The sequence below is a fragment of the Apodemus sylvaticus genome, chromosome 11 (genome assembly GCF_947179515.1).
Source record: "Apodemus sylvaticus chromosome 11, mApoSyl1.1, whole genome shotgun sequence".
Taxonomy (NCBI): domain Eukaryota; kingdom Metazoa; phylum Chordata; class Mammalia; order Rodentia; family Muridae; genus Apodemus; species Apodemus sylvaticus.
The window spans coordinates 82,130,772-82,140,762 of NC_067482.1; the positions used below are offsets into that span (position 1 = coordinate 82,130,772).

Sequence of the window (9,991 nt, forward strand, 5' to 3'; positions counted from 1 at the left end):
CTGGGCAGCTAGCAGGAGCTTCCTATGTGGGTGACAGGTCAGCAGGGGGGGACAGCGAACTCCACCAGCCCAGAAGCTAGCTAATCCCTCTGTAGCCAGGAGTGAGTGGGGGTGTAGAGGGAAAGGCTATGCAACTCTTAGGCCATGATTGTCTAAGTGACCTGCACCCCCTTCCTCTTGCAGCATCCTGTTTGCAGACATCGTGGGTTTCACGGGTCTGGCGTCCCAGTGCACGGCCCAGGAGCTGGTGAAACTGCTCAATGAACTCTTCGGCAAGTTCGATGAGTTAGCCACGGTAAGCACTGTGTTTGCTTCTGTTCTGTTAGGCCGGGCCGCTTCTGGGGTGGTGCTCTACCAAGCTGGCCTCTGCATCTGGAGCATAGGAGCTTCACGGGTCCACCTTAGGCCCGAGCTCCACATCTGCACCCCACAGGCTCCGCTGGCGCCTTCCAAGGCATCCAGATAGAACCATGTCCTGTGGGCTGCACTCAGCCCTGGCCAGCTGGCGCTGTGCTCCGAGGACAACCACAGGCAAGGACAATCACTGCTTTCTCTGAAGCAGCCTTGACTGTGCCTCTGCTGGAGCTGGCCTTGCTTTGGCCTTGCCACCCTTCTGGACTGGAAAATGCCCGTGACTTCATCCTCAGCCCCCGCTGAAGCTACTGTTCCTGCTAATGTTACTGCCTGTTTACTCCTTCCGCCCCTATCCCTGTTGACTTTAGGAATGTTGGGAATGCACAGCGGGCCTCCTGCTGGATTCTTAACATTTGGCACATGTGGCAGTTAAGCCTCATGAAGGGTGACACTCTGCCCTTAGGCCCTGTGTCCCTATGGAAGAGCCTGGTTTACAGTCTTAAGAGTCCTTTGCACTTCTGGAACTTTTATCATGCAGGCAGAAATCCCTTGCAGCGTATCTGTCTTGTAGATCTTCATTGATTGGCTCCTAGCCTGTGTAGGCATGGGGCCACTTCCACAGGACATGAGCCATACACTAGGAAGGGTGGGGACTGCTGAGTGTGGGAGGAAGGGGCAAAAGGTCAGGGTGGGGGAGTATCTGGGCATGCGATTTATTGGGGTGTTACTGCCTGTATGATTTTCCTGGGGTCTTAAACCCACCACCGATACCCTTCAAGGTGGTGACAGAGTGTGTGAGATAGAGTCACATCCTTTTGCCCAGCCTCTGCCCACGTGTGGCATGGGCACTGAGGAACTGAGGGGTGGCGGCTGCCACAATACAGGGAAGGATTTCTTGGTGGTGTGGGGTTGAGCGGCTAGGACTGGCTGTTAGCAGCCCAGAGCTGACCCTTGTCAGAGCAGTAGAGTACAGGTTGGGTAATGGGACTCAGAGAGATGGGTTCCATCATCGGCAAACAAGAGGGGGCCGGCTCAGTGTTTGACTGCAGGTGGGAATAACCCCATGCTTGCTTCAGTCAGCTGGGCAGAGATAAGGGTGGGATAGGTAGGCAGCAAGGATTTTAGACAATACTCCTGTATCTTAGTGTTACTATTGCTGTGATAAATACCATGGCCCAAAGGAAAGGGTTTGTTTGGCTTATACTTCCACGTCATAGTCCATCATTGAAAAAAATCAAGGCGGGGACTCAAATAGGGAAAGAACCTGGAGGCTGGAGCTGATGCAGAGGCCATAGAGGGGTGCTGCTTGCTAGCTTGCCCATCGAGGCTTGCTCAGCCTGCTTTGTTATGGACCCTAGGACCATCATCCCAGGGTAGCACTACCCATAATTGTCCGTGGTCTCTCCCATTAATCACTAATTAAGAAAATGTCCTATAATAGCTTGCCTACAGCCAAGTCTTGTGGAGGCATTTTCTTAACTGAGGCTCCCTCCTCCCAGATGATTTGAGCTTGTATCAAGTTGACATAAAAAACTCACACTCCCTTTGTGTGGTCCCACTGGTTATTGCTGGAGTGAAGATCCTGGAATTGAGCAATAAAGTTGTTGTCTGTGTTCTTAAAGATTACTAAATGCTTTCTGGGGCACCCTAGGATGTCCTAGTCAGGGTGCTATAGGACCCCTAATTGGGAAAGATTTCCTCCTTCTGGGGAGAGGTGTACTGACTTTGTTGGTTGGTAGCTGGGGCTGCTTCTCTGTGAGGCCTCTGTAGCCTTGAGGTCTTGTCACCCCCCAACCCCCAGTATGGCTCTGCCTGTCCTCATATAAGTCACCCTCACCATCTGAGGTGAGGCCCTGGATCTTGCTGTGGCGCAAAGGATTTCTGGTCCCACATGACTGAGGGCTGCTGTGGGGTGAGCAGGGGAGCACGGCCAGCCTGCAGCTCCTTCCTCTGTGTCAGAAAGCACATTTTTGACAAGGTCCAGGCTAGCTCTGGGGAGACAGTGCAGCCTGGAGGTCCCACAGGTGAAGCCAGTGGTATTCCTGGGTCTGTCTTTGATTTCTCCACTTTACCAGGAAGTCCATTCTTTGGAGGCTTCTGATCAGAGGGGTCAAAGTTGGTCCTACCAGGGCCTTTTTGCTTTCTCATGCCCTGAATTTGTGCTGCCTAAGAGTTAGGAGGCTAGGTCTCTGACACCAGCTATGCAGATTATCCAAGAAGTGCCGAGGCCAGCATCTTCCTCGAATGGAACCGCTTTCAGTCAACCCCGGGCATCTGCTCTTCCCCTTGCGTGCGTCCCCGGAACTCATGTTGCTTTCCTGCGAGGTACCTGCTTTGTGTCCCTGGCTCTCAGTGGTGGCTGTAGGAGCTGCGGACAGTAAGGCTGGAAGAGCCTTCAGTGGCTGCTGCACGGGTGCAGATGACAATCCTGGGCCAGTGTCCTACCAAGGGTGGACGACTTAACTCCCCATGAGTCACTTAAGGACTGTCATCTTTGTGCCATATCAAGAAAAATCTTTATATGGTCAAAGATTGTATATATCCCATGCCCGTGTTTTCCTCTGGGAATTGTGCCCTTTAAGGTTTTCCTCTCTGTCCTTTCCGTTCTTCTTCATCAGCATGCACAGCTCCAGCCCCACTTGCTTTGCAGCTTTTGGTTGCAGTAAAGGGGCTGCAGTGCAGAGCCATGTTGTGTGACACCCATGGCCTCCTGGCTAGGGTGTCCCCTGGCCACTTACATCGCTGCCACTGTCGGAGTCCCATGGGCTTCTCGTATAGCACTGCCACGGCTTGTATTCCTGGGAAGGCTCTTTCAAATAGCAGAACTCCCAATACTAAAGATTGCCTTCAGGATACCCCGGATTTGGCTGGTGCAGAGAGCCCCAGGTGTCTCTGAGAAACTGGGCATCCAGAACTTTACAGTTCCCACAGCTGACTTGACTCCCGGTGACTTAAGGAGAATTACCTCCCTTAACACAAAGTTTTGTTGTAAAGTGCTGGTTTGTTCCCAGGAATATGTGATTGAGCTCAAGAGAGCATTTTCAGATTTTTTTTCTAGACAAAATGCTTTCTGTGGGGCCAGTTTGGACTTGAAGCGCCCACCCACCAGGGTACGGGTAAGAGCCCAGCTGAGATCTCAGAGGCTGGTGGGAGGAAGGATGTGCTGTGTCACTGTGTGCTGATGCCACCAAAGTGATGAGTGTGCACACACTGAGGACTCTGTGCTGGGGATGGTGCGGCGCAATAACCAGTCTCCCACAGCAGGAAGAAGATGGATGAGTGGGAACAGATGTCATCCCCTTCCCTCTGGGCTGGGCCTGCTGGTCTTGTGACTTCTGTACTCAAAATCGAGGTAGAAGCATGAATGGAAAGTTTTAGATTTGGTTGCGTTTGACAAGAGTAGAAAGAGGTGGCCCGGGTCTACCGTGTGACGGGCAGGCAGGCCAGTGTATAATGTCATATTCATTTCTGAGACAGAGGAGAAACTGATAGGTTTAAGCCAACTCCTTAGGGTCTTGTGGTTTCAAAGCCTGTCTCCTAAGAGAGCACTTGTGCCCTTCTTTCAAAGTCACAAAGGCCATTGCCGCGAGGACTTGCTTATGGCCTCTGACTCTTTCTCCAGCTATCTGTAGCGTGGAGGTGCCAGTGGCTCACCAGTACATCTCATCACTTTGTGTGTCTGTCACTGGGCAAGCCACACTCATTTCCAAGTGAACTCTGAGGTCTGAGTTACTACTAAGGAGCTTGGCACACAGCAGAGGCTCCATGAGTCTAATCAAGTGAGACAACACAGCACCTGAGGTGTCTGCTTCAATGGCCTCTGGACTCACTAGCCAGGGATCTGAGAGCAGTGGACCTCTGAGGGTGCCCACAAATGGGGGGGGGGTCAGAAAAGGGACTCAGCTGTCTGAGCCTGTCATCCATGGCTGCATCAGCTTCCTGTGCAGATGCTGAGCAGGCTGGGAGCAGAATAGCACTGTTGAGAGGCAGCTTGCTGCTGCTGGCGTCTGCATTTCCTGAGGGCTCTGTTTCCCAAGTGTGACAGACACTAAGCTCTCTCGTTCTCCATTTCCTTTCCCAAGGCTCTGAGAGGCAGGGCAAACCTCTGGAGGGAAAGTCAGTAGAGATGTGGCTCACAGATGCGTCTGGGAAGAAGCACCCCTTTGACTGGCTTTCGCAAGCAATGTGGGTGTCCTGTGGAAATGGGGTGTACTCCCAACCTGGGGTAACCATTCTGCAATTGTCCAGCCTAGGCAGGGGACAAGGCAGTCTTTGGAAAGATCAGGACATTCTTGCAATTCTCTTCCTGCTAGGATGGTTCCTTGTTGTTACTTTGCTGGGAACTCAAAGGGTGCCTTCCAGAGCCTGATCCACAATCACTCATCCAAGTCCCAAATGCCAGGAGATCTTCATTTTGCTATCTGGTTTTTGTGGCCAGCTTCTGGGAGCGACTTGCTAAAGCAGGCTTATGAGCAGAACACTGGGACCGGAAGATGGGACCTCATTTTCCCTACCTTGACCCACTCTGAATCTTCCTCCGATCCAGTTGAGACTCGTCTTCACAGCACCAAGACTCTGGTTTCATATACCCCTCCTGGCCCCGTGCTAGCCATGGCCTCCGGGGACCCTGCACAGTTCCTGGATTTGCTGCATTTCCTACATGCTCATGGGGCAGCCTTGCCAGGCCTAACTGGGTCAGGAAAATATGAGGACTCCCTCCATCCCCACCCAAGGGAGGCATAGTGCCTTGCGATTCTGGTGTCTTTTGGGGGAAGATATTTGTTGAAGTTTGTCTGTCTTGTGTGGAAGACTTTGTGAACCGAGAAAATGTTTAAACAGGGTGGGCCACCATCTACCTGACTGGAGTGGCTGCGCTTGACTGATGTCTACAATAGGGGTGCGGGGTGATGGCTGTGTTCACTTCTGGGTGCTGCAGAACACTGGGACACTTCAGCCTCCCACGTCCTGCGGCAGCTTTCTCTTTGGGCACACCTTCTGAAGAACAAGCGTAGCTTTCCTTTCTGCTGCTTTCTCCAGCTTCTCATTCCCTGCTGTTCTGGTGGCATGGAGGGCCTTTAAGAGAAAATACTCCGCTGCTTCCCATCGCCTGGAAGCATCCCATTGTCTGGCTGAATCGCAGCTTGTTGTCTCTTCACAGCCTGATGGGCATCTGGGTTATTTCTGGGCTAGGTTACACCAAATAAAGCTGCTGCGCGCATCTGTGTGTAAAAGTTCGTGCGGATGAGTGCTTTCCGCTTTCTTGTGTAAATACGTAGGAGTAGGCTCTGGCAAAATATGCTGAGTTATTACGTTTAACATTTTGAGAAATGAGCCCAGTACTTTCCAGACTTGCCATCTCCTGTCTGTAGCTACAATGTCTGGGTTCTAGTTCCCCCGCGTCCTTGTCTGCTGGCTGCGGCTAGGTTTTTAAGTGGGCCTGTGGTCCCCCCTCGTAACAAACCATGAGTGTCTTTTAACTGCTTATTGGCAATTCATGTGTCTTCTTTGGCTGAGTATCCAGTCAGGTGTTTTCCACCATACTTCTTTTTAAATTGGGTTGATTGAAAACCATTGTTTACTTCTTATAATTGATATATGCCAATCAAAACAGTCTCTAAAGTTTTAAGGAACAAATTATGAAGATGGAACCATTAACAGTTGGTCAGCACTTAGACCTACGCAAATGTTGAATTTTTTTGGTTTTACTTCACAGAGGATTCATTCTGCAGATTGTTATGATACTAACCATCATTATACAACACCTAATTTCATAAAAAAATTAACATGCTATACACATAGGCAAACACATATGCATAAACCTGCATATATACTATTCATAGGTAGTTCATATGCTAAAAGAACACGAAACCTCAAAGAGTAAAGAAACATAAAAAACAGACAAAGCTAGTAGAATATAAAATGGAATTTCCCTCACAAAATCAGAGTTACAGACCCAACCTAAAAGCAAATACATATAATCACAGAAAAACTACACATGTAATAAACAGGGAAAGGGAGTTTACTGCCCTCTGGTTGTGAGCTCACTTGTTCAGTAGACTGTCTGGCTAGCTGTCTGAGCACTATTTCTTACTTCCTGGGGAAATTGAGAGGGTAGAAAACAGTGTTTCCATCTGACCCACCACATACATGCAGAGGGCCCTTCCCCAGAGCAGCGATGGACCCTGGAATTTGTCACATAATCTGCATTTGTCAGAGTTCAGCCGATACTGTTTCAAAGCTGGCTATAGATGTGATACGACTGGCAACCGTAGAGAAAGTAGGAGATATGTATAATAAGTATTTAGGAACGAATAAGAGAAATTCCACTTACCCTGTCCTATATGCTTTACCTGGAGATACCTATAGTTACAGAACAGTTACTCTTTTTCATTCTATCTTTTTTTTTCACAATTTACCTTTAATTCACTTTTTAATTTTTAGTTGCTTTAGTTAGGGATTCACTATGTTATCGAGCTGGCCTCAAACTCAGATCAGCCTGTCTTAGCTCTCTGAATGCTGCTGAGATCATAGCTGTGTGCCCTTGTGCCCTACCTAAAATTTCATAATTACCTAAAATTTCCACAAGCAAGCTCTTCTTCAGATACATAGCTTGTTGGCTTTTTTTGTAGGTTTTGTTCCGTCTAATAGTGTAGCCTTAAGGCTTCTTGTATATTCATGGGCATCTCTCTCTTTAAGTTGGGAAAGTTGAAAACTAGAATACCGAAAACATAATCCACACATCAAATGAGGTACAAGAAGAACGGAGGAGTGGCCCCTGGTTCTGGAAAGACTCAGTGTAGCAGTATAAGGCAAAACCAGAACAGGGAAGTGGGAAGGGGTGGGTGGGAGAACAGGGGGAGGGAAGGGGGCTTGTGTGACTTTCGGGGAGTGGGGGGGCCAGGAAAGGGGAAATCATTTGAAATGTAAGTAAAAAATATATCGAATGGAAAAAAAAAAGAGTACCAAAAAAAAAAGTGTAGCCTTAAGAGCAGGAAATTTTAAATTGTGTATTTGCTTGGTATTTATTTATTTATTTATTTAATGAATTGCCAGTTTTTTTGGGTTGTGTATGAACTGTCTTCGTCTGGTGTCTGTCATTGCTCTGGTTTCTCAAGGCCTCTCTGCCTTTGCAGTCTCCTGCCAAATCACCCCAGTCTGGTCTCCCTCCTGTCTGTGTTCTTGCTGTCACTTTCCCTTCCCCCCTCCTCTATGTCTCTCCCCAACCCGGTCCCAGGGGTTTTCCCTATTTCAGATCTCCAAATCACATCTATGTTAATTCATCTTTTTATTGCCTAGTTAAGGTGATATTATGGGTATTTTTGAGAGACATACTATGTATATATATATATATATATATATGCACAATATATATAACACATGTAATATATATTCATATATTATATATACAATATGTAATATATAAATATTATATCTAGCATATATAAAATTATATATGCATATATACATATATGTGTGTGTGTGTGTTTGTGTATCACCACACACTGAACTTCTCTCTCTGTATTTTGGTCTTTTGCTGAAAGAAATGAGATTGACTATGACTATTTCAAGGGATTAGTTTAGCAAGAAACTAAATAACAAAAGTTCCATAATATACAATCAAAAATACTTAGCCTGGTGCCTAGCACAGGCTGACATGAAATGAAGGTAATAATCGTAATCGCCATGTTTACCAGGGAGCCATGCACACATGAGCTCATCTGTTAGAGCAGCACAAATATCTGAAACTTCAGTGTGAAAAAGATTAGCGTATTCTCTCCGAAGATAGTAGCTCATTTTTCTTTAATCCCATCAAGCTCTTAATTCATAACCAGATACTGTTTGCTGCAGAAAATGTCCATTTGCTAGCTGAGTCTGTTTTAGAAAACTGTCAATTAACTGCTATCTCACTGCCACGATGATTAAATCAGACTCCAGCTCTGTAGAGGTTCACTCTCTCTGCTGCTCACCAGCTGGGATTTGATTTCCTGCCCCCTCCCTCCTGCACACACACACACACACACACACACACACACACACAAAGGGTTCCTTAAATGCTGACAGGCTAGGCAAGGCTCTGACTGCATCAAGGATGGCAGAATAGATGAATGTAGTTACTTTTGATTTTGTGAGGTCTGTATCCAAACTGAAAGCAGCCATCCTCAGAAACCCAGGTAGACCCACCATCAAATACAATGTAGCTCTTCTAAAGCCTCTGTGTGCTTATGTTCTCCCTAACGTTATAAAGACATTGTTCTAGGGAAACACAGTGGGAGAAGGGCAGCTAATCTTGATCCTGTTTTGTTTGCCAGCCACCTAAGCCGAGCCTGACAGCCTGTAGGCTAAATAAATCTAATCAAGCTGTTCACCTCACCAAGGTCCTACAGACTCCTGATACTGTTTAGGATACATTTTGAGTTAACTTTTCTATATGACGTGAGGTATACATCAAAGATTTTTATTTGCCTATAGGATCTCAATATTTTGCTGGGTAGACTAGCCACTAAATCACCTTGTCAGATTTTTAGGAAACTCACGTTTCCGTATATATAGCTGGGCAGGAATCTTCCTAGATTTTCCACTCTATTCCATTGCTCCACATGTCTGTCTTGACACCTAACTATACCTTGGTCCTCCAGCTTCATGACAGTCTGTAAAATTACGATCCTGCAAACTGATGTTCTTTTTCCAAGGTGAATCTGGCTACTTCAGGCCCTGTACTTTTTTAATAAATTTTTTTTTTTAGAATTATCTCTGGTTATAATTATCTGTGGCTACTTGTTAAAATCACATCATGAATCTAGTGAGAGGCAGTACCTAGAGATGTAGAGACATCTGACTCATAGCTTAGTTCATCTCTCCATTAATACAACTTGCTTAATTTTCCTTCAGAAAAGTATGACTTTTCTTTTCATGTTTTTCCTTTCTTTTCATATATTTTCTTTTCATGTTTCAAATTTTTCTTCAGATATGTCCCTAAGTATAGTTCAGTTGTTTTTTAAATTTTAACTTATATATGTTTTTTACTTAGAGCAAAATATACGTTATGTTTATATGTTGATTTATTGTTCTGAAACTTGCAATAAACAAACTGATTACTACTACAGTTTTGAAGTTTCCACTGTGCTTTCCACCTAAGCGATCATTTTTGCAGAAGAATAATGGCTTAGTTTCTTTTTTTCCCCACCAGGAGATCTTTTATTTTTATTTTCTTGGTTTGTTTTGCCAGCTTGAGCTTCTGGTAAAATGTCAGGCTCAAGTGTAAGAATGGCGTTCTTGTTCCACGCTCTGTTTCTGGGAGGTGCTCCGCATTTTTTATGATTAAGAAGTGTAGTACCAGTGGGGGTTCTGTGGAGGCTTTGTTGAGTTGAACAAGCTTCCCTTTATTCCCAGGTTTTTATTTTTTAAAATCTGGAATTCCTGTTGTGTCCTGTCAGTTGTCCCTTACACATCTGTAGGATGGTCCGGGTCTCCTGCATCCCTGGCTCGCTGAGGACTTGCGTGCTTGATGGTAGCAGGAATTCCTGGACCCTCTGTGCACCTCTTGTGGTCTTTCTTAGGCCGTTTTTGCTTTGATTTGCCACCATTTTCTCCAGAACTTTCCCCGTCTGTGTTAGGCTCACCATCAGTGGCTTTCTTA

At 46.4% G+C, this 9,991-nt stretch overlaps 1 protein-coding gene across 1 annotated transcript in view; it reads left to right on the plus strand.

The window, feature by feature from the left end:
- Adcy1 (adenylate cyclase 1) overlaps positions 1-9,991 on the plus strand; it is a 113,845-nt gene that overhangs the window by 43,611 nt on the left and 60,243 nt on the right. Inside the window, exon 4 of the mRNA XM_052199201.1 lies at positions 184-295. Coding sequence (XP_052055161.1) covers positions 184-295 — 112 coding nt within the window. The remainder of the gene's footprint in view (positions 1-183; positions 296-9,991) is intronic.